General features: G+C 45.3%; 1 protein-coding gene across 1 annotated transcript in view; it reads right to left on the bottom strand.

Moving 5' to 3' along the window:
• B4GALNT2 (beta-1,4-N-acetyl-galactosaminyltransferase 2 (SID blood group)) overlaps positions 1-24,596 on the bottom strand; it is a 76,242-nt gene that overhangs the window by 12,417 nt on the left and 39,229 nt on the right. The window contains exons 4-6 of the mRNA XM_055576128.1: positions 6,300-6,406; positions 4,710-4,747; positions 220-400 (exon numbers count right to left, since the gene is read on the bottom strand). Of these exons, the coding sequence (XP_055432103.1) occupies positions 220-400; positions 4,710-4,747; positions 6,300-6,406 (326 nt within the window). The remainder of the gene's footprint in view (positions 1-219; positions 401-4,709; positions 4,748-6,299; positions 6,407-24,596) is intronic.

Below are 24,596 nucleotides of genomic sequence, written 5' to 3'. Positions count from 1 at the left end.
AAATGATCTGCCTTCATGGAGAGACGAGCGGGCATTTGCCTGTCCTGTGGGGTCAATGGCAATGGGGGGATATTACTGGAGACAGTAATTGGAAAGTACAGTGTTTAGAGTTAGAAATAGGAGCTAGGGAGGCAGGCTTCTGGGAGAAGGAAGACTTCAAGGGCTGGTGGTGTTTTTCTGGGTCCCTAAGCATTTTGTCATCCAAGGAGAGGCTCTCACCCACATCCACCCTGTGGTGCTGGTATTCTGTGCTGGTGTATGTCACGTGCTGGAGGATGAAATTCAAAACCTTCCGGCTACTGGTCAAAATGGTCAGCTGCTTCTGGCCTCTGCCCTGCACCACACTGTCTGGGGTGTCAGCGAGGGTGTTCAGTGTCCCCAGAGAAGCTTTCAGGGTGACCTAGGGTGGATGAGACAGCAAGACTAAATGCAAAGAACAGCACATACCCAGGATGGCCAGCAGGGGGCAGAGCACATAAGGATGAGAGGATAGATAGTGCCCCTGAAATGTAGAGTAACTCTGCAGGAGTTACTGCCTCAGCTTCAGCAAGGAAGATAGTCCTAAGACCTGGTGTGTTCAAGGGAAACTTCTGAAACATTCTTAACTCTTGCCGTGCAGGATACCATTTTTTTTTTTACTAGTTTATTTTTATCGTAATTAATTATTTTTGCCTGTGCTGGGTCTTTGTTGCTGTGTGTGGGCTTTCTCCAGGTACAGCAAGTGGGGGCTACTCTTCCTTGCCCCGGGTGGGCTTCTCTTGTTGTGGAGCTCGGGCTCAGGAGTTGTGGTGCACAGGGCTTAGCTGCCCCGAGGCATGTGGGATCTTCCCAGACCAGGGATCAAACCAGTGTCCCTTGTATCACCAGGCAGATTCTTAACCACTGGGCCACCAGGGAAGCCTCAGGATACAATCCTTAAAGATTTCTTCCTACCCCTGCTGGCGGCTCCTTGAATTCCGTTTGCCAGTTCCTCCTCATCCATCAGACCTCCAAAGAGAGTTTTTCAGGGCTTGGTTCTGAGTCCTTTCCCCTTCTTAACCTTTCTTATTCCAGTTGAGCTATTTCAAATCCTAAAAGATGATGCTGTGAAAGTGCTGCACTCAATATGCCAGCAAATTTGGAACACTCAGCAGTGGCCACAGGACTGGAAAAGGTCAATTTTCATTCCAATCCCAAAGAAAGGCAATGCCAAAGAATGCTCAAACTACCGCACAGTTGCACTCATCTCACACACTAGTAAAGTAGTGCTCAAAATTCTCCAAGCCAGGCTTCAGCAATACGTGAACCATGAACTTCCAGAGGTTCAAGCTGGTTTTAGAAAAGGCAGAGGAACCAGAAATCAAATTGCCAACATCCGCTGGATCATGGAAAAAGCAAGAGAGTTCCAGAAAAACATCTATTTCTGCTTTGTTGACTATGCCAAAGCCTTTGACTGTGTGGATCACAATAAACTGTGGAAAATTCTGAAAGAGATGGGAATACCAGACCACCTGACCTGCCTCTTGACAAACCTATATGCAGGTCAGGAAGCAACAGTTAGAACTGGACATGGAACAACAGACTGGTTCCAAACAGGAAAAGGAGTACGTCAAGGCTGTCTATTGTCACCCTGCTTATTTAACTTCTATGCAGAGTACATCATGAGAAAAGCTGGGGTGGAGGAAGCACAAGCTGGAATCAAGATTGCTGGGAAAGGGGAATACATGTATACCTGTGGCGGATTCATGTTGTTGTATGGCAAAACCAATACAATATTGTAAAGTAATTAGCCTCCAATTAAAATAAATAAATTTATATTAAATCTAAAAAAAAGATTGCTGGCAGAAATATCAATAACCTCAGATATGCAGATGACACCACCCTTATTGCAGAAAGTGAAGAGGAACTAAAAAGCCTCTTGATGAAAGTGAAAGAGGAGAGTGAAAAGGTTGGCTTAAGGCTCAACATTCAGAAACTAAGATCATGGCATCTGGTTCCATCACTTCATGGCAAATAGATGGGGAAACAGTGGAAACAGTGGCTGAATTTTTTTGGGGGGGGCTCCAACATCACTGCAGATGGTGATTGCAGCCATGAAATTAAAAGACGCTTACTCCTTGGAAGAAAAGTTATGATCAACCTAGATAGCATATTAAAAAGCAGAGGCATTACTTTGTCAACAAAGGTCCACCTAGTCAAGGCTATGGTTTTTCCAGTAGTCATGTATGGATGTGAGAGGTGGACTATAAAGAAAGTTGAGCACCTAAGAATTGATGCTTTTGAACTGTGGTGTTGGAGAAGACTCTTGAGAGTCCCTTGGACTGCAAGGAGATCCAACCAGTCCATCCTAAAGGAGATCAGTCCTGGGTGTTCATTGGAAGGACTGATGTTGAAGCTGAAACTCCAATACTTTGGCTACCTGATGTGAAGAACTGACATTTGAAAAGACCCTGATACTGGAAAAGATTGCGGGCAGGAGGAGAAGGGGATGACAGAGGATGAGATGGTTGGATGGCATCACTGACTCAATGGAGATGAGTTTGAGTAAACTCTGGGAGTTGGTGAAGGACAGGGAGGCCTGGCGTGCTGCAGTCCATGGGGTCGCAGAGAGTTGGACACAGCTGAGCGACTAAACAAAACTGAACTGAACGTTCTCACTGGAGGCGTTGGCTTTAATACCATTCATATGCTGATGCTTTGAAGATGCACATCTTTAGCTCCTATCTCTCTGAGATCCAGCTGCCTGGCTGATTGCTCTGCTAGGAAGTTTCATGATCTTCAAAACTTGATTTATTGATTGTTTTCAATAAACCTGTTTTCCACCCCATCCATGGTTTTCTCTGCCTTGTGAATAGCACCTTTACCCACTCAGCTGTTCAAGTCCCCAACAGAAGTCACTCCTGTCCTGCTGTTTCCCCAACACCTGCAGTCAATCTATGAGTGAGTCCTGTTGGGTCCACCTTCAACATGTAGCTAAAATCCATTTGCTTCTCTTCATCCCCACTGCTATTCTCTTCCCTTGCCTTCTTGTCTTCTGCAACAGCCAGTTATCTTTAGGAAAAGTAACCTGGATAACTTATATGCAGAGTACATTATGTGAAATGCCAGGCTGAATGAAGCTCAAGCTGGTATCAAGATTGCCAGGAGAAATATCAACAGCCTCTGATATGCAGATGACACCACCCTAATGGCAGAAAGTGAAGAGAAATTAAAGAGCCTCTTGAAAGTGAAAGAGGACAGTGAAAAAGCTGGATTAAAACTCAACATTCAAAAAATGAAGATCATGGGATCCGATCCCATCTCTTCTTGGCAAATAGAGGGGGAAATAATGGAAACAGTGACAGATTTTATTTTCTTGTGCTCCAAAATCAGTGCAGATGGTGACTGCAGCCATTAAATTAAAAGACACTTGCTCCTTGGAAGAAAAGCTATGACAGATCTAGACAGCATATGAAAAGGCAGAGACACCACTTTGCCTACAAAGGTCTATATTTTCAAAGCTATGGTTTTTCCATAGTCATGTATGGATATGAGAGTTGGACTGTAAAGAATGATGAATGCTGAAGAATTGATGCTTTTGAACTGTGGTGTTGGAAAAGACTCTTGAGAGTCCCTTGGACTGCAAGGAGATAAAATCAGTCAATCCTAAAGGAAATCAGTCCTGAATATTCATTGGAAGGACTGATGCTGAAGATGATGCTCCAATACTTTGGCCACCTGATGCGAAGAGCCAAGTCATTGGAAAAGAGCCTGATGCTGGGAAAGATTGAAGGCAGGAGGAGAAGGGGACGACAGAGGAAGAGATGGTTGGATTGCATCATCGACTCAATAGACATGAGTTCGAGCAAACTCTGGGAGATAGTGAAGAACAGGGAAGCCTGGTGTGCTGCGGTCCACGGGGTCACAAAGAGTTGGACATGACTGAGCCACTGATCAACAACAACCTGGATAATGTCATTCCTGCTAAAAATGCTTTAGTCAATCAACGGATACTCTGAGATCCAAACTACAGGTCCTGGGAAAAGAGCAGACTGACTTCCTGCCTTCAAAAAGCTTGCGTTCTAGTGGGGAAGAGTGGCAATAAGCATATCATGACACATATAAAGTACTTTGGGTATGATAAGAGCCATGAAGAAAGTAACACAGTAGAAAGTGACAAAGGTGTGGGAGGGAGGAGGGGGGTGAGGGTACTTGGTAGCGAGGTGGGCAGAGGTGTCCTCTGGAGAACAGAGCAGCTCCATCACCGCCCATTCCGGCCTCTGCCTGGGAAAACTAAAAACTACACTTCCCAGACTCCTTTTCAGTTACGGTTCTGAATGCAATTTGCATCCCACCCGTCAGACATACTTGCAGAGACCTTAATTTGGAGCTGTGTTAAGTAGCGAAAGAAGGACAGGCCCAGAGCATCCACCTTGCTGGTGCTGACCCAAACAGAGGCAACACAGCCCAGCTGTGGCAGCAGCTTCCCCTTGAGCTGAAGCCAGCAGGAGCCTTGGTGGTCACTTCTTTGAAAGTCCTCCCTGGAACTTCAGCCACCCCATGCCTGGAAAATTCATGACTTCTATAGGTACCCTTCCCCCACTCCCCACCATGGACTCATGTCTAATATTTAATCAGGATAGAGGTTCTGTCAAAATCTGAGACCAGCCACCACTGGGGGAAGCAAGCATAGGTAGTGAGCCAAGGACAGGATGCCAAGAACTAAAGGAAGCTGGGAAGGGGACTCTTGCCTTATAGATGGGAGCATCTGGTCCTTCAAACTGGAGACCTGGAGGATACAAGGAAAAGGACAATCAACACCATTTGAGACCATGCCCTCACCTTCCTGTCCGACTCCTACACGTCCCTCCAGAGTCATCTCAAGTGTCACCTACCCAGGGTGTTTGCTGGCCACCCCCCCCCTTCCCAGGGCTCCATCAGATGGTGTCCCATGGTCCTCCTCAAACCCTGGTGGTGCTAAAGCCTCTGCTGCCCACCGTCAGTTTTGGATGGGTGCTGTGAATTAATCCACTCCCTTCCAGATATCTCTGGTACTGAAGGGAAGAAAGCAATAGATAAATAATGAATCATCCATATATGAATTTCCCTAAATAGTCAAATTCAGAGAGACAGAAAATAGAATGGTGGTTGCCAGGGGCTGAGGGGCAAAAGGGAGTTAATGTTACATGGATACAGAGTTTCAGTTGGGAGGGTGAAACGTTCTAGAGATGGATGCTGGTTGTAGAACAATGTAAATATACTTAATGCTACAGAACCGGACACTTAAAAATGGGTAAAATGGTAAATTTTACGTTATGTGTATTTACCCACAATGAAAGAAAAAGAACTATGAGAAATGGCAAATCCTTTTTAAATGACTATTCAAAAACACTAGCAATTTATCCCAAATGTTTTTGTTTTGTTTTTTTTTTAAGTTGCTCAGTCGTTTCCGACTCTTTGCGACCCCATGGACTGTAGCCCACCAGGCTCCTCCCTCCATGGGATTCTCCAGGCAAGAGTACTGGAGTGGGTTGCCATTTCCTTCTCCAGGGTATCCCAAATGTTTTTTACTTTAGCATCTATCTCTGTTCTTATGACTAATTCAAGCTCTAATTCAAACATATCCTCCCTATGCGCTCTTAGGTAACTTACTAAACTCATCTTTGAAGTTGGCAAAATAATATTTACCTCACAGAGAAGTGATGCTGAACTAACTAGAAGAGTGTGTAAAAACCAGTCGTGGAGGGGAGTTTTAACTGGCTGCTGCTGCTGCTAAGTCACCTCAGTTGTGTCCGACTCTGTGTGACCCCATAGATGGCAGCCCACCAGGCTCCCCCGTCCCTGGGATTCTCCAGGCAAGAACACTGGAGTGGGTTGCCATTTCCTTCTCCAGTGCATGAAAGTGAAAAGTGAAAGTGAAGTCGCTCAGTCGTGTCTGACTCTTAGCGGCCCCATGGACTGCAGCCTACCAGGCTCCTCCGTCCATGGGATTTTCCAGGCAAGAGTACTGGAGTGGGGTGCCATTGGCATAGACATTCTTTTCCTATGCACTCCGTGGAGGCGGGCTCATGCTTTGATGCTGGAGGACACCGAGCAGCCCACTACTCCCTAAGGTTCCTCAAGGCACCTAGGTTTCTGTCCTCTTCTATATAATCTCAGATCCCCATGGAGGTCACAGCTACTAAGGGTGATTCCCAGTGATGGAAAGAGTGAGACCAACATTAAATGAAGTCATGTCAAGCTTTGTGCACTGTGCTGGATACACAGCATTGCTCCCACCTTTCGCTTGAGAAGGAATAAGAAGAAAGTTGTTTTGGTCTTCTGAATGGAGAGGTACCTACCTGGGATGGGAATTGTGTGCAGGGGCATCACCTCCACCCCGTGGACTGGGTACCCAAAGGGGAGGTTGGCCTGAGCCAGCAGGGGCGGTGGGCGAGGCAGCCCTTCTCTGTAGGGAAACAAAACCATTAGCAGCTGCCTTGACACCTGTCCCTGGTTAGTTCTTAAAGTGATGTCTGTACCCAGAGCTTTGTGCTGCCAATGGGGAGGAATCATTCATAGATGGTCCCAATCGGCCCTCCATTCTCTCACCCCTTTATTCCTGCTCCTCTCTCCAACCTCTAACTCTACAAAGAATTGAAGCAGATTACAACAAAGCACATTCAAAATCAAAACCACAACTAGCAGGACTTTCCTGGGGGTAAAGAATCTGCCTGTCAGTGCAGGGGGCTCGCATTTAACACCTGGTCCCCATGCCATAGGGCAACTAAGCCCATGTGCCCCAACTACTGAGTTCACACTCCCTAGAGCCCATGCCACCGCAGTGAGAACCCCACGCACTGCATGTAGAGAGTAGCTCCCGCTCACCGCAACTAGAGAAAAGCCCATGTAGCAATGAAGAACCAACACAGCCAAAACAAAACAAAACAAAAAAAAAACAGTGAAAGGGAATTCCTTGGTGGTCCACTAGTTAGCGCTCTCAAACTGCCGATGGTCCAGGTTCAACCCCTAGTTGGGGAACTAAAATTCCACACGCCACCAAGCATGGCAGAATAATAATACGATAGCACTCAGCATCTGCAGCTCTTACTGAGGCATCATCACCAATCCAATGAACACAAACTTGGGCAAACTTCAGGAGATGGTGAGGGACAGGGAGGCCTGGCATGCTGCAGTCCATGGGGTCGCAAAGAGTCAGAAAGGACTGTGTGACTGAACAACAAAAATTACTGAGGCAGCAGGCATCCCAGGCAGTAAGAGTGGCACCACTAGGCTCCTTTCCTGGGAACTACACGCAGGATCTCAGCATCAAGCTACTGTAGCTTTGGCATCTGTGCTTTATCTCAATTTATTTTGTGCATTCCATTAGCAAGATGCGTCCAGAGGTAATTGTTTCTTCGCTTTACACCATTTCATTTTATGAAAAATTTCATAGAAACTGTCTACATTCAGAGAGCAAGGGAAACTTGTATATGTATAGAAGGATATTGTTGTTGTTTAGCCCCTAAGTCATGTCTGACTCCTTTGTGACTTCATGGACTGTAGCCCACCAGGCTCCTCTCTCCATGGGATTTCCCAAGCAAGAATACTGGAGTGGGCTGCCATTTCCTTCTCCAGGGGATCTTCCCAATCCATGGACAGAACCCGGGTCTCCTGCATTGCATGAGGATTCTTTATCGCTGAGTCAGCAAGGAAACACATCTGTATAGAGGGCTGTGTGTGTGTGTGTGTGTGTTAGGTCCTCAGTTGTGTCTGACTTTTTGCAACCCCAAGGACTGTAGCCAGCCAGGCTCCACTGTCCATGGCATTCTCCAGGCAAGAATATTGGAATGGTTCCCCATTTCCTTCTCCAAGGGACCTTCCCAACCCAAGGATCAAACCCAGATCTCCTGCATTGCAGGCTGATTCTTTACCGTCTGAGCCACCAGGGAAGACTCCTGAGAAACCAGGGCAGCCCATATAGAATGTTACCTTTGGTATAAAAGAAATATTCTCAACCACAAATAGGATTAAGAAAGGAGGAAGTAGTAGTAGAATTAGTAGTAAATAGAAAGAAAACTAAACAAATGAAAGAATGAGACAGTTAATTCCGGGCAAACCGAAGCATTACATACAAAAGGAAATGTAAGAAAGGAAATGTAATTATAGTACAACAACCTCAGATAAGCAGATGATACCACTATAAAGGCAGAAAGTGAAGAGAAACTACAGACTCTCTTGATGAAGGTGAAAGATCAGAAGAGTGAAAAAGCTGGCTTAAAGCTTAACATTCAATCCCTTGAAGGAGGGCATGGCAACTCACTCCAGTATTCTTGCCTGGAGAATCCCCATGGACAGAGGAGCTGGGTGGGCTACAGTCCATGGGGTCACAAAGAGTCAGACATGACTGAGTGACTAAGCGCACGTGTGCACGCGTACACACACACACACACACACACTTTTTCCTGTAGTCATGTACAGATGTGAGAGTTCAAACATAAAGAAGGCTGAGAGCTGAAGAATTGATTCTTTCAAACTGTGGTGCTGGAGAAGACTGTTGAGAATCTCTTGGACTGCAAGGATGAAATCAAACCAGTCCATCCTAAAGGAAATCAACCCTGAATATTCATTGGAAGGAGTGATGCTGAAGCTCCAATACTTTGGTCATCTGATGTGAGGAGCTGACTCACTGGAAAAGACCTTGATGCTGGGAAAGATTGAAGGCAGGAGGAGAAGGGGATGACAGAGGATGAGATGGTTAGACAGCATCACCGACTCGACAGACGCAAATCTAAGCAAACTCTAGGAGTTAGTGAAGGACAGGAGAGCAGTCCACGGGGTCACAAAGAGTCTGACATGACTTAGCGACTGAACAATAAACAACAACATATGGCTTAACTGGGAGGCACAGTCATTCAGTCATAAAATGGAAATATTAAATGTTGAATTAACCGAAAATTATGCAGAGTGTGAAAGTGTACAAGAGGAGAAATCAAGAACTGAACTATGTTCATCTACTATAACAAGTAAAATGGATAATGTCTAATGTTGAGAAATTTGGAGTTAACGGTATAAGCATTTTACTTAGAAATATGGTGGTAATTCCAGAGGAAACAGCTCGAAATGTTAGATGAGGATAGTGGCCTCTGAGGAGTAGGACTGGGAGTAGGGAGCGGGGTTAGGCCTTTTAGTATCATTTGCCTTGAAACAGTGTACACATAGTATTTGACTTTTTTTAAATGCTTTTAAATTAAAAAAAAAAAAAAAAAAGGAAAAGAAAAGAACAGGAGACTCCATACTAGCAGTAAAAGCTAGTAGAGTGTGAGAAAACTGGGGAACCCACTTCTTGTTCTCACTCTGTCAGACCACACTCTATGACCCTAATTTCATCAAAGACTGCACAGAGGGGAATATGACTGACAATTATTTGACCACATCCTGAAATGTCTGGGTATTTTTCAAAAACAGAACAGGGACTTAGCTGGTGGTCCAGTGGCTAAGACTCCTCATTACCAATGCAGGCAAGGGGTCTGGGTTTGATGCCTGGTCAGAGAAGGCAATGGCAACCCTCTCCAGTACTCTTGCCTGGAAAATCCCATGGAGCCTGGTAGGCTGCAGTCCATGGGGTCACGAAGAGTCAGACACGACTGAGAGACTTCACTTTCACTTTTCACTTTCATGCATTGGAGAAGGAAATGGCAACCCACTCCAGTGTTCTTGCCTGGAGAATCCCAGGGACAGGGGAGCCCGGTGGGCTGCCGTCTATGGGGTTGCACAGAGTCAGACACAACTGAAGCGACGCAGCAGCAGCAGCAGCAGGGAATGCTGCTACTAAAAAAAAAAAAAAAAAAAAGAATCCCACATGTGGCAACTAAGACTCCACTCAGCCAAATAAATAAATACAAATATTAAAAATAAAATAAAAATAAATAAAACAGAACAAAGAACTTGAGTTCTCCAGGAAGCAGACGCCGAACAGCTTTTGAGGACATAGTGTTATTGGGTGACAATTCTAAGAAGCGTAGGCAGAGGCAGGGTGAGGGGAGGAAGCCCACAAGGGTGAACTATGAGCTCATGGGGCTGCTGCGGGCAGTTGGGTTCAGTCCTGAACAGAACCTGTCTCAGAGTTCTCCTAACCACGAATGAGACAGCTGGGGTATTTATCCACTAACTCCTGCTGCTGCTGCTAAGTCGCTTCAGTCATGTCCAACTCTGTGCGACCCCATAGACGGCAGCCCACCAGGCTCCCCCGTCCCTGGGATTCTCCAGGCAAGAACACTGGAGTGGGTTGCCATTTCCTTCTCCAATGCATGAAAGTGAAAAGTGAAAGTGAAGTTGCTCAGTCGTGACTGACTCTTAGCGACCCCATGGACTGCAGCCTACCAGGCTCCTGTGTCCATGGGATTTTCCAGGCAAGAGTACTGGAGTGGGGTGTCACTAACTTCTACCCACCATCAACTGAGGGCCACCCCCAGAGCTGTTCATTCCCAACCTCTGCCCATTTTTGGCCTGCCCCAGGAGGCCAGCACGCTTCCACAGCAGAGTGGGTCTCAGTGGGAGGGTGCAGGTGTGTGAGGTAAAGAACTGTCGGTGTGGAAGGGAAGGTCCATGAGGGCAGAGAGGATGTGCAGGGGATATAGGGGGAGTGCTGACGCTCCCTGCCTCAGGACTGGAAGGAGCAGAACCTGCCTTTCCTTTGTCCAGGGCTGAAGTTTCTCAGGAAGGGGCTGGGATGCACTGGACTGTGTGTCTTGGAGGCAAGAGGGAAAAGGGGATAGAATTGAGGGGACAGAGGGAGCTGAGTGAGAGGGACCGTCCACATGAAACATCCTCCCTTCTCAGGCCCAGAATGGGAACACCCTTCCCTTGTATGGTATGAGGGAACATGTAGATAGGCCTACTACTTCTTTTTTTCCCACACTGCTGCTCTTTCAAGCTCCTTTCTTCATTGTTACCTGGTGTGTATTTCGTGAAGTGAAGACAGGACCATCAGCAGACAGGGGTCTTCTGTTGCTGTTGTTGTTTTCAGTCACTCAGTTGTGTCTGACTCTTTGCGACGCCATGGACTGCAGCACACCAGGCCTCCTGTGCTTCATCATTTCCCGGAGCTTGCTCACACTCATGTCCATCGAGTTGGTGATGCCATCCAACCATCTCACCCTCTGTTATGCCCTTCTCCTCCTGCTTCAATCTCTCCCAGCATCAAGGTCTTTTCCAATGAGTCAGCTCTTCGCATCAGGTGGCCGAAGTATTGGAGCTTCAGCTTCAGCATCAGTCCTTCCAATGAATATTCAGGACTGATTTCCTTTAGGATGGATTGGTTAGATCTTCTTGCAGTCCAAGGGACTCTCAAGAGTCTTCTCCACACCACAGTTCAAAAGCATCAATTCTTTGGTGCTCAGCTTTCTTTATAGTCCAACTCTCACATCCATACATGACTGCTGGAAAAACCATAGCTTTGACTAAACAGACCTTTGTTGGCAAAGTGATGTCTCTGCTTTTTAATATGCTGTCTAGGTTGGTCATAACTTTTCTTCCAAGGAGCAAGCATCTTTTAATTTCATGGCTGCAATCACTATCTGCAGTGATTTTGGAGCCCAAGAAAAGAAAGTCTGTCACTGTTTCCATTGTTTCCCCATCTATTTGCCATTAAGTGATGGGACTAGATGCTATGATCTTAGTTTTTTGAATGTTAAGTTTTAAAGCAACTTTTTCTCTCTTCTCTTTCACCTTCATCAAGAGGCTCTTTAATTCCTCCTGGCTTTCTGCCATTAGGGTGGTGTCATATGCCTATCTGAGGTTATTGGTACTTCTCCCAGCAATCTTGATTTCAGCTTGTGCTTCATTTTGCATGATATACTCTGCCTATAAGTTAAATAAACAGGGTGGTAATATACGGCCTTGACATACTCCTTTCCCAATTTGGAACCAATCCATTGTTCCATGTCCAGTTCTAATTGTTGCTTCTTGGCCTGCATACAAGTTTCTTGGGAAGCAGGCAAGGTGGTGTGGTATTCCCATCTCTTTCAGAATTTTCCACAGTTTGTTGTGATCCACACAGTCAAAGGCTTTAGTATACTCAATGAAGCAGAAGTAGATGTTTTTCTGGAATTCTCTTGCTTTTTCTATGATCCAACAGATATTGGCAATTTGATGTCTGGTTCTCCTGCCTTTTCTAAATTCAGTTTGTACATCTGGTAGTTCTCAGTTCACATACTGTTGAAGCCTAGCTTGAAGAATTTTGAACATTACTTTGCTAGCATGTGAAATGCGTGCAGTTGTACGGTAATTTAAACATTCTTTGACATTGCCCTTATTTGGGACTGGAATGAAAACTGACCTTTTCCAGTCCTGTGGCCACTGCTGAGTTTTCCAAATTTGCTGGCACACTGAGTGCAGCACTTTCAAAGCATCATCTTTTAGGATTTGAAATAGCTCAACTGGAATTCCATCACCTCCATTAGCTTTGTTTGTAGTGATGCTTCCTAAGGCCCACTTGACTTCACACTCTCAAGGTGTCTGACTCTAGGTAAATGATCACACCATCGTGGTTATCTAGGTCATGAAGATCTTTTTTGTATATTTCTTCTGTGTGTTCTTGCCACCTCTTCTTAATATCTTCTGCTTCTGTTAGGTCCATACCCATTTCTGTCCTTTATTGTGCCCATCTTTGCATGAAATGTTCCTTTGGTATCTCTAATTTTCTTGAAGGGATCTCTAGTCTTTCCCATTCTATTGTTTTTCTCTATTTCTTTGCATTGTTCACTTAAGAAGGCTTTCTTATCTCTCCTTGCTATTCTTTAGAACTGTGCATTCAGATGGGTGTATCTTTTCTTTTCTCCTTTGCCTTTCACTTCTCATCTTTTCTTAGCTATTTGTAAGGCCTTCTCAGACAACCATTTTGCCTTTTTGCATTTCTTTTTTCTTGGAGATGATTTTGATCACTGCCTCCTGTACAGCGTTGTGAAACTCCATCCACAGTTCTTCAGGCACCCTGTCAGATCTAATCCCTTGAATCTGTCACTTCCACTGCATAATTGTAAGGGATTTGATTTAGGTCATATCTGAACAGGGCTAGTGGTTTTCCCTACTTTCTTCTATTGAAGTCTGAATTTTGCAATAAGGAGTTCATGATCTGAGCTACATCTTCAACTCTGTTAGTCTTTGCCCTGGTTCATTTTGTACGCCAAAGCCAAACCTGCCTGTTACTCTAGATATCTGTTGACTTTGCCTGTTATCCAGGTATCCTACTTTCAAATTCCAGTCCCCTATGATGAAAAGGACATTTTTGGGGGGTGTTAATTCTAGAAGGTCTTGTAGGTCTTCATAGAACTGTTTAACTTCAGCTTCTTCAGCATTAGTGGTTGGGGCATAGACTTGGATTGCTGTGATATTGATTGGTTTGCCTTGGAAACAAACAGAGATCATTCTCTCATTTTTGAGATGGCAACCAAGTACTACATTTCTCTTTTGTTGTCTATGAGAGCTACTCCATTTCTTTTAAGGGATTCTTGCCCACGGTAGTAGATATAATGGTCATCTGAATTATTTTCGCCCATTCCTGTCCATTTTAGTTCACTGATTGCTAAAATGTCAATGTTCACTCTTGCTATCTCCTGTTTGACTACGTCCAGTTTACCTTGATTCATGGACCTAACGTTCCAGGTTCCTATGCAATATTGTTCTTTATAGCAATTGGACTTTACTTTCACCACTAGTTATATCCACAACTGGGACTGTTTCTGCTTTGGCTCAGCCTCTTCATTCCTTCTGGAGCCATTTCTCTGCTCTTTTCCAGTAGCATATTGGACACCTACCAACCTGGGGGGTTCATCTTTCAGTGTCATATCTTTTTGCCTTTTCATACTGTTCATGGGGTTCTCAAGGCACGAATGCTAAAATGTCTTACCTTTCCCTTCTCCAGTGGACCACATTTTGTCGGAACTCTCCACCATGACCCATCCATCTTGGGTGACCCTGCACGGCGTGGCTCATAGTTTCACTGAGTTAGGCAGCGCTGTGATCCGTGTGACCAGTTTGGTTAGTCTTCTGGTGAGATAGCCAAATTTCTAGGTTGAATACCTGCTAGTTACCCCTTGATGGTGTCAGCTTTGCCTGAAGACTTTCTTCTGTCATGGCCACCAGGCAAGTACAGCAGTTCCAGGCATAAATTCCAACAACACCCAGAGTAAGAACGTTTATTTATCCTTTCCATCCCAGGGTTGGGAAGATCCCTCGGAGGAGGAAATGGCAACCTGCTCAGGCCTGGAGAACTTCATGAACAGAGGTGCCTGGTTGGCTACAGTCCACAGGGTCCCAAAAAAACCACCTGCCAATGCAGGGGGACACATTTTCCATCCCTGATCCGGGAAAATCCCACATGCCTTGGAGCAACTAAGCCCCTGTGCCGCAACTACTGAGCCCACGCACCTAGAGCCTGCGCTTCACAACAAGAAAAACCACGATGAAAAGCCTGTGCGCTGCAACTAGAGAGCATATCCCCTGCCCTCGACAACCAGAGAAAGCCCACGTGCAGCCACGAAGACCCAGCACAGCCAAAATAAATAAGTTTTTTAAAAATTAAAAAAAAATCACAACCAATGAAAAAGAAAAAAATGATTAGGTCATATCAGTCAAGCCAGTTTTTTTTGGAAATACCAAAGTCACATCAAATTTCCTGGTAGCCAGGGTACAAAGTAATTGACAATCAATGTGCTGGATTTATTATCAAAAGGGCAAAGCAGATCAACTGAATGGGGTCAAATTTCCTGACACTGAACTACAAAATAAAATACGTAACAAACTTTATCTCGGAGTTGATGATGTCTCAATATGTTCAGAGCAAACACAATGACAATTTTCAGATGGTTTTGTTGTCAAGGACATAACACAACCTTCAGTCAAGGATATAGGACAACCCAGTGATATTGACTATTTGAGGGACTAAGGTAATACAGTTGAAATGGAGGCTTCAGGGATCCACTTAAACATGGAAATCATCGAGATTACCTGGAAGAAAGATTAGACTACTTAAGTATTTATGAGAACATGAAAAAGCCAAAATTTAAAAGGTGAAAGAGACAGAAATAGGTAATTAACAGAAGAAGAAATACAAATGGCCAGTAAATATATGGAACACATTCAGCTTCAATATTAGTCACAGAAATGAAACTTGAAGAAAACAACAAGGCAGGCTCCCCTGGTGGTGCAGTAGATAAGAATCTGCCGACCAACACAGGGAACAGAAGGTCCATCCCCGGTCTGGGAAGATTCCACATGCTGCGGGGCAACTGAACCTGTGAGCCGCAACTGCTGAACCTGTCTGAACCTGCATGTCACAACTACGCAACATGAGAAGCCACCCGTGCATTGCAACAAAGAGTAGCCCGCACTAGCCGTAACTAGAGAAAACCCCACACAAAGCAACAAAGTCCCAGCACAGCCCTAAATTAATTAATTAAAAAAAAGAGGACTTCCCTGATGGTCCAGTGGTTAAGAATCTGCAGAGGATATGGGTTCAATCCCTAGTCAGGGAACTAAGAACCCATGCCGTGGGGTAACTAAACTCGAAAGTAGCAACTACTGAGCAGGCACATTATGGAGATGGTGAGTCAAATGAATAAATAAAACCCAGCACCTTTTCCTTGAAGTTTTAAAATTTGATAATAACGAGTGTTGATTAGGTAGAGGGTATATATATAAACAGGCATCACAGGTGGCGCTAGTGGTAAAGAACCCGCCTGCCAATGCATGAGACTTAAGAGACATGGGTTCCATCCCTGGGCTGGGAAGATCCCCCGAAGGAGGGAACGGCAACCCACTCCAGTATTCTTGCCTAGAGAATCCTATGGACAGAGGCGCCTAGTGGGCTACAGTCCATAGGGTCACAAAGAGTCAGACATGACTGAAGCAACTTAGCCCGCAAGCATATATATAAATAAGGCACTACATTTACCGACTCTTCATGAAAGTGTCAATTAATGTAGGTCCTCTTGAAGGCAATCTGGCCATATTTACTAAAAGCAGAAATCAGCATATCCTGTGGTCGAGCAATTCAGATGCTATAGGTAGGGGGAGAAACCTGCAGTTGTCAACAATAGGACATGCATATAAGGAGGTTTGTTTCAGCACTGTCTGAAATGAACATCCTTATACACATCTTAATAAATGAAGGAAAGAATGGAAGTGCAATGTAATATTATAAATTATGAAATTGTAATCATAAAAATTTTATAAAAATCGGAGTCTCTTTCAATAGGGGAATGGCTTAATAAAATTCAATGCATTCATACTCATAGCTGTATAGCAATTAAAAAGAACAAACTAGATGTATAGATAACTCTTAAAAACATATCAGAGTCTCCTGGTGCTTCTCCCTTCCTCTTTTGTGAAGCAGCAACAGGAGACTCAGAGCTGACCCACAAAAATCCCAAGGAAGGAGTCAAAACTGAGAACTGGCAATCACAGGGTTTGAAGGCGGCGGGCCGTTTGAGATGAAGAGGCACACACCACTCAGCAAACCAGTGGAAGTTTATGTGACTGGCAGGGTTTGCCCACGAGGCAGATCAGACTCTGATTTGATGGGCAGCCAATCAATGAGAAAGACACACACAGCTGGACATAGAGGCTGGAGATGCCACTGAAGCGTCCCAGTAGCAGACAGGGGCTGTCCACTAGAAAGGAAACCTGCTGCTTTGTTCCTCCAGACCAAGGAGCCATTGCAGAAATCAGAAAAACTCCAATTTGGTTCTATCACCTCCTGATCACTACAGTATTGTTTTCTTTATTCTTTCATTTTCCCCTTCCCCATTCCTCGTGTGTGTGGACATGCATATTTATTTGTTTGCTTGTTTGTTTATTGTTGAAATGAGGGGATTGTGGGATCTTAGTTCCCCTACCAGAGATGGCACCTAGGCCACTTTAGTGGAAGTATGAAGCCCTAACCACTGGACCACCCAAGGAATTCCCCCGTGTTGAATTTTTTAAACTAAATAGCCAATAGTATGTTTTGATCAACATCAAATGGAGATGGGATGGGGGAATACTGGTTATGTGAAAATATCCCTTTCTCCATTAGCAACAGGCTCACTCAGCTCTTGTCTTTATATTCAGTACGCTATTTTGCTTTTGAAGTTTAACACAAGATAAAAGTCGTTGCATACTTTGATCTATTGGAGAATTTTATTTGTTAAATTTCATTGATTTGGTTGCGTCAGGTCTTAGTTTGTCATGCAGGATCTTTGTTGTGGCGCATGAACAGGGACTCTCTAGTTGCGGTGCACGGCTCAGTAGTTGCGGCAAGCGAGCTTAGCTTCTCTGCAGCATGTAGGATCTTAGTTCCCTCACCAGGGATTAAACTCATGTCCCCTGCATTGCAAGGTGGATTCTTAACTACTGGACCACCAGGGAAGTCCCTCTATTGGAGAATTTAAATGTTTTTCATTTATCGTCGTAAAACCAAGGATAATTTTATAATTCTTTTACACACAGCTGTTACAGGTAGAGCAATCTGTATTTAAGGAAGGATGAATTACTAGAAAAGAAATGAATCTTGGATAGTTTCCCACCAAGTCAAACATCTTGTTGTTTGTTTTTATTTATTTATGGCTGTGCTGGGTCTTTGCTGCATTATGGCGCCTGGGCTTAGTTGCCCCGTGGCATGTGGAAGCTACCTAGACCAGGGATCGAATGCATGCCCCCTGCACTGGCAGACAGATTTTTAACCACTGGACCATCAGGGAAGTCAAAAAATCTTATCATTTAAATAAACTTCCTGTTTAAAATGGAAAAAAACTCATTGAAGGAAAAAGCAAATTTCAGAGTGATTTGTTCTTATGGTACTAATTACATTAAAAATATACAACTAAGCCCTAGAGCTGCAACTGATGAAGTCCGGGCACCTAGAGCCTGTGCTCTGCGACAAGAGAAGCCACTGCAGTGTGCCCACCGCAACCAAGAGTAGCCCCCACTCACTGCTACTAGCAAATCTGGAAAACTCAGCAGTGGCCACAGGACTGGAAAAGGTCAGTTTTCATTCCAATCCAAAGGCAATGCCAAAGCAAGTTCAAACTACAGCACAATTGCACTCATCTCACACATTAGCAGAGTAATGCTCAAAATTCTCCAAGCCAGGCTTCAACAGTACGTAAACAGAGAACTACCAGATGTTCAAGCTGGATTTAGAAAAGGCAGAGGAACCAGAGATTAAATTGTCAACAGCCATTGGATCACAGAAAAAGCAAGGGAGTTCCAGAAAAACATCTACTTCTGCTTTATTAACTATGCCAAAGCTTTTGACTGTGTGGATCACAACAAACTGGAAAATTCTTCAAGAGATGGGAATATTAGACCACCTTACTTGCCTCCTGAGAAATCTGTATGCAGGTTAAGCAGCAATAGCTAGAACTGGACATGGAATGGACTGGTTCCAAATTGGGAAAGGAATACGTCAAGGATGTATATTGTCACCCTGATTATTCAATTTATATGCAGAGTACATCATGAGAAACACTGGTCTGGAAGCACAAGCTGGAATCAAGATTTCTGGGAGAAATATCAATAACCTCAGATATGCAGATGACACCACCCTTATGGCAGAAAGTGAAGAACTAAGGAGCCTCTTGATGAAAGTGAAAGAGGAGAGTGAAAAAGTTGGCTTACAACTCTACATGCAAGAAACGAAGATCATGGCATATGGTCCCATCATTTCATGGCAAATAGATGGGGAAACAATGGAAACAGTGACAGACTTTCTTCTCTTGGGCTCCAAAATCACTGCAGATAGTGACTGCAGCCATGAAATTAAAAGATGCTTGCTCCTTGGAAGAAAAGTTATGACCAACCTAGACAGCATATTAAAAAGCAGAGACATTACTTTGCTGACAAAGGTCCATATAGTCAAAGCTATGGTTTTTCCAGTAGTCATGTATGCATGTTAAGAGTTGGACCATGAAGAAAGCTGAGCACTGAAGAATGATGCTTTTGAACTGTGGTGTTGGAGAAGACTCTTGAGAGTCCCTTGAACTGCTAGGAGATCTAACCAATCCATCCTAAAGGAAATCAGTCCTGAATATTCATTGGAAGAACTGATGCTGAAGCTGAAACTCCAATACTTTGGCCACCTGATGCGAAGAAATGACTCAACGGAAAAGACCTTAATGCTGGGAAAGATTGAAGGCAGGAGGAGAAGGGGATGACAGAGGATGAGATAGTTGGATGGCATCACCAACTCGATGGACATGAGTTTGAGTAAGCTCTGGGAGCTGGTGATGGACAGGGAGGCCTGGCATGCTGCAGTCCATGTGGTTGCAGAGTCAGACAGGACTGAGCAACTGAACTGAAATGAACTGAACTGCAACTAGAGAAAGCCCGCACAAAGCGACAAAGATCCAGTGCAACTAAAAATAAAAAAATAAATATATATATATACAAAACCCCAGTAGTATATATTTATATATGTATGCACACACATAAGTATGTGATTATGTGTGCTTATCTGTGTAACGATATAAAAATTATATGGAATAACATCTTTTCTATTACCCAGCTCCCCCACAACACCCCCAGAAAAATCTCTACTTGCTGTTACCAAAGAGCTGTAGAGTCCCCTATTCCCCTCGGTGTGCTGGGACAGAAAGTCTTTGGGGAACCTGACCTTGGCCAGACAAGTTTGTACTTGCTGAGCTGAGAGAAACAGGTTTCTAGCCTGAAGATGACAAATGAAACTCAGAGGAAGAGAGTGTGTGAAACAGAGAATGTGGAAGCAATGTTTGTTAATTGGTGTGTTTTGCTACGAACAGGGCTAGGAGGATCTGGGTAGGCCCTTACAGTGTCTTTGTCCAGGCTCCCGGCCTGAGAGTTGGCTGGTCCCACTCAGCTGATATCTACTGGAATGCAGTACCCACATTCTGATAGCTTGGCTTACGCCTGTATTGACACATTAAAAACCCAGGGCTGAGTCCTATCCATCCCACAAGTTCCAGACCTGCCTCCTTCCAGCAAGAAGCCACTGGACTGTCAGCAGTGTGGAAAGGAACGGTGAGACAGCAAATGGAGTTTGTGCATCTGAGAGTAGTTTATCCAGAGTGTGATTACAACTGAGGTTGGGGGCGTGGGGAATCCCTCAGACTGGAGGGGGAAACGAGCCCTTGAAGGACTTGGGTGAGGAGAAGGACACCATTGGCCTTAAGCAGGATCTTTCTTTCTGAGGGGACTGAATAGCAGAAAACTTTTCCCAGAGTTGAGCCTCTTGCTGCTGCTGCTGCTGCTGCTGCTAAGTCGCTTCAGTCGTGTCCGACTCTGTGCGACCCCATAGACGGCAGCCCACCAGGCTCCCCCATCCCTGGGATTCTCCAGGCAAGAACACTGGCGTGGGTTGCCATTTCCTTCTCCAACGTATGAAAGTGAAAAGTGAAAGTGAAGTCGCTCAGTCGTGTCCAAGTTGGGCCTCTTGGATACCCCTAAATTGGTAGCCAGCATACCGGCCACTGAAGGCGGGTAACTCAGTGACTTGGCCCAGCCCACTGTCCATCAGGAAGCTTGGAAACTGTGTGTGAAAAGGGCTTGGGAGGCAAAATCACTTGCCCACCACAAAGGGACAGCGAGCCATTGATATTCATGTGTAACAGTGGTGTGGGAGAGCCAGCCTGCACCCACACAGTGCAGTCAACTGTTGAATTTTCAGGAATTTTGCAAGCCAGCTTTTAAACGCAGTCATTAACAAAAATTAAATTATGGGACACAGCTGAAAAGCAGTCAAAACTCACCACTTCCTAATTATTTTACTACATCTTCCTATTATCTCTGCTCTGGAGCTTATTTTCATCTATTGTATCTGAATGGTGGAGATATCTTATAACTGGAATCTAGTGATATCTTGTCCATGGCTTGAAATCAGCCACAGTGTGACTATTGAACCACAGAAATTAGCACATGCTACAAGCTACTATCAAAAGCCCACTGTTAAACACCATCACTGTTCATCCTCCTCCCTTCAATATATATAAACATGTCTCCGCACACACACAATCACAGAAACACCCCCTCCTTGTTTAAACACAAATGTAACACACTGTACAAACCCTCTGCATCTTGCTTTTTTGACTAAATAAATGAAGGGAGCTCTTTCCCCTTTGTTATTTAATGCCTGAAGCTTCTTCCTCCAAATTACTTTTCTTCCCTCAAGGAATGAGCCACACCCAGAGCTCAGTCTGGAGTCACACATCACCCCTTGCCTCTTATTCATTCCTTCCTTGACTTGCCCAGCCTTGTGCTAAACCCAGGACAAAGATATCAGTAAAGTCACTTTCTGGGAAGGGTGAGAACCCAGAGCCAAACCCCAATAACTAGAACACAAGGTTATCAGTTCAGTAAAAGAGGGCAGGCCAGCTTGAATGTCACCTTCTTCCTGAATGTTCTTTTTTTAATTCTCAGACCTCCCTCCTAAACCCTACCACATCCCTCCCTCTGACTACTATTATCATTGAGCTGGGGATGGAACTCTTGAGTCCCATGCAATTTGCTGAAAACACTCCCCAGGCCACAGACTGCCCATGTGCACTCAATGCTGGGTTCCATGCACCCAGATAATGGCGGTGCAGGGAGGCTATAACTCAGAGAGTAGCCACTTGACCCCAGGGGAGGACACACTCTATACTCCTCTATAGTCCTATAAGCTCAGTGAGAGATGTTATTTAGACCAGACTGACCTTTGTGCCTGACTCAGTGCCTTGCCCTGCACTGAGTCTCCCCACCCAGCTACTTCCTTACTGGCCTTAGACCCAGTTCATGTCAGTTATCATTATCGGGTCATTTTTGTTCATACCTGGATTGCCAGGTATAATCCCAAGAGAGCTGGGCATTTCAAACAGGCGAAGGAGGGGAAGGTGAGAACACAGCCAGTCCTTGGCCATTCCTGTTTGGAATCTGTCCCTTCTGTGACTCCTTCTGCCCAGATTCCTCCAGATGAGCCCACACTCCCAACTAGTACCTCCTCTTATCCCTTCCTGTCCCCATCTTACTGGCTCCGATCTCTTCAAAGCTCCCTTTCTGCTCTCCCTTCCCCCACTATGCACTGTGCGCACCTGGGGCCCTCTCCTGAGGGCTCTGTGACTTCTCTCTCTCTCTGCAGCTCTGTGCCATCCCAGACAGAGATGGAGCCGTCTTACGTGTTTCCCCTCCCACCATCCGCTAACAGATGCCTAATAGCCCTGCTCTGTGCCAGGAGCTAACAGTCCCTGAGCACAGGGACCTCACAGACAGTGACAAACAGAGACCAGGAGGCAAATAGCAGGCTTTCCCGGCAGGAGGCAGGCAGAGGGTATTACAGGGGCCCAGGGCCAGGGTACACATTCTGCATGTGCCAGAGCTTACCATGTCATAGGTTTATTTACATCTTTTTCTTATCTCCTTTACTACCCTATAATTTCACTGAGGTTGTTCAGGCCTTTCATGGATCACCTTCAGTCAGTTCAGTTCAGTCGCTCAGTCGTGTCCGACTCTTTGCGACCCCATGAATCGCAGCACGCCAGGCCTCCCCCTGTCCATCACCAACTCCCGGAGTTCACTCAGACTCACGTCCATCGAGTCAGTGATGCCATCCAGCCATCTCATCCTCTGTCGTCCCCTTCTCCTGCCCCCAATCCCTCCCAGCATCAGAGCCTTTTCCAATGAGTCAACTCTTCACATGAGGTGGCCAAAGTACTGGAGTTTCAGCTTTAGCATCATTCCCTCCAAAGAAATCCCAGGGCTGATCTCCTTCAGAATGGACTGGTTGGATCTCCTCGCAGTCCAAGGGACTCTCAAGAGTCTTCTCCAACACCACAGTTCAAAAGCATCAATTCTTCAGCGCTAAACGTCAACCTGAGGCGCTATCACCATTCCACCCTGTACCTATGGCCCCCACAGAGGAAGTTAAACTGCTTGCCCAAGGTCGCCTATCTGAGACATGGAGGATGCAGTCGGTCTGCCTCCCTTGGCAGCAGGTTAACCACTGAGCCCCACGCTCCCCGCACAGCCATGGGGGCCCAGGGCTCAAACCCCAGCCAGGATCCCCTGCACGCTGCACTGGCTTCCTGACCACCAACACTCCCTTCTGCTGCTCTTCCGTCTTCGGGGGAGTCTTCCATTTGTATGGAGTCTGGGGTAGCGGCTCGTTCTTGAAATCAAACCTGCAAGAGCGAGAGTCCCTTTTTCCCTTCCTTAATTCAAGACTTAGGCTGTCAACTGAGCAGTAAAGCCTGGGGACTGGTCATCAAAGCGGCACATACAATTGCCGCAGCAGTAGAAAATGTTTAGCTTCTTCCCAGCACCTCAACTGATGCCCCTGCCTTCCCTTTACCTTCCCTCCAGCTTATCCTCCACAGAAAAGCCACAGTGGTATTTTACATATGAAAGTACCGCATAGAATGGGCTGCTGGTGGTAAAGAACCTACCAACACAGGAGATGTAAGAGACACAGGTTCAATCCCTGGGTCAGGAAGATCCCCTGGAGGAGGGCATGGCAACCCACTCCAGTATTCTTGCCTGGAGAATCCCATGGACAGTGGAGCCTAGCAGGCTACAGTCCATGGGGTCGCAAAGAGTCGGACACAACTGAAGCAACTTAGCATGCACCTGTCTCATAGAATAAGTTGCCAATTTTAAAAACTGTTCAAGGATTTCCCTGGTGGTACAGTGGTTAGGAATCCACCTGCCAATGCAGGGGACACAGGTTGGATCTCTGGTCCGGGAAGATTCCACACGCAGCAGTGCAACTAACCCTGTACACAACTACTGAGCCTGCGAGTTGCAACTACTGACGCCCGTGTGCTCTGAAGCCCGCGCTCCGCAACGAGAAGGCACCGCAAGGAGAAGTCAGAGCAACTAGTAACACCTGCTCACCGAAGACAGAGAATGCCTACACGCAGCAAGAAGGCCCAGTGCAGCCAAAATAAATTACAAACAAATCAAGAAAAACTGTTCAATGCTTTGCATTACCCAGAAAGCAAAATGCACCTGCTGGCTTACCATGGCTGTCACCTCTCTGGGCTCATGCCTCAAGCCTCCCCTTGACACGCTAGGCCACATCGGTCCTGGCCTGCTTTCCTGTCATGCAGCCATCAGGAAAGGCCTGTTTTCCTGTCATGTAACCCACTCTGGCTTTGGACATTGTTAATTCTTCCTTCTGGAATGCTCTTTCATGGGGGATCGTGATAGACAATAAGTAACCTTCTTTCATTGTCCCATTAAACTTTATGCCATCGACCATGATATTTTAATTAACCTCCCATAGCACTGGTAACAATCTACTATTTAGGTTATTTATGTGTTTTGTTTCTTTTTGGATAAACTGCACGGCATGTAGGATGTGGTCTTAGTTCCCAAACCAGGGGTCACACATGTGCCCCCTAAAGTGGAACCGTGGAGTTTTAATCACTGGATCATCAAGGAAGTCCCTCTTACTGTATCCTGTAGAAGAACTATAAGAATGATAATGTTAATAATAAACCAAGCAAAACAGTAGGTAATATTTTCGCAGTGCTTTTGTACGTCAGGCCCTGTATGAGTTGCTAGCTCTTTGCATGTTTTCTTACAAATAACCTATTACAGTAATAAACTGTTATTACTGTAATAAGCTGTTACTACTGTAATACACTGTTAGTTTTTCATATGAAGATAGG

This window comes from Bubalus kerabau, chromosome 4, assembly GCF_029407905.1.
Source record: "Bubalus kerabau isolate K-KA32 ecotype Philippines breed swamp buffalo chromosome 4, PCC_UOA_SB_1v2, whole genome shotgun sequence".
Taxonomy (NCBI): Eukaryota; Metazoa; Chordata; class Mammalia; order Artiodactyla; family Bovidae; genus Bubalus; species Bubalus kerabau.
Note: the sequence above shows the minus strand (reverse complement) of the source record. Positions and strands in the feature narration are given on the sequence as shown.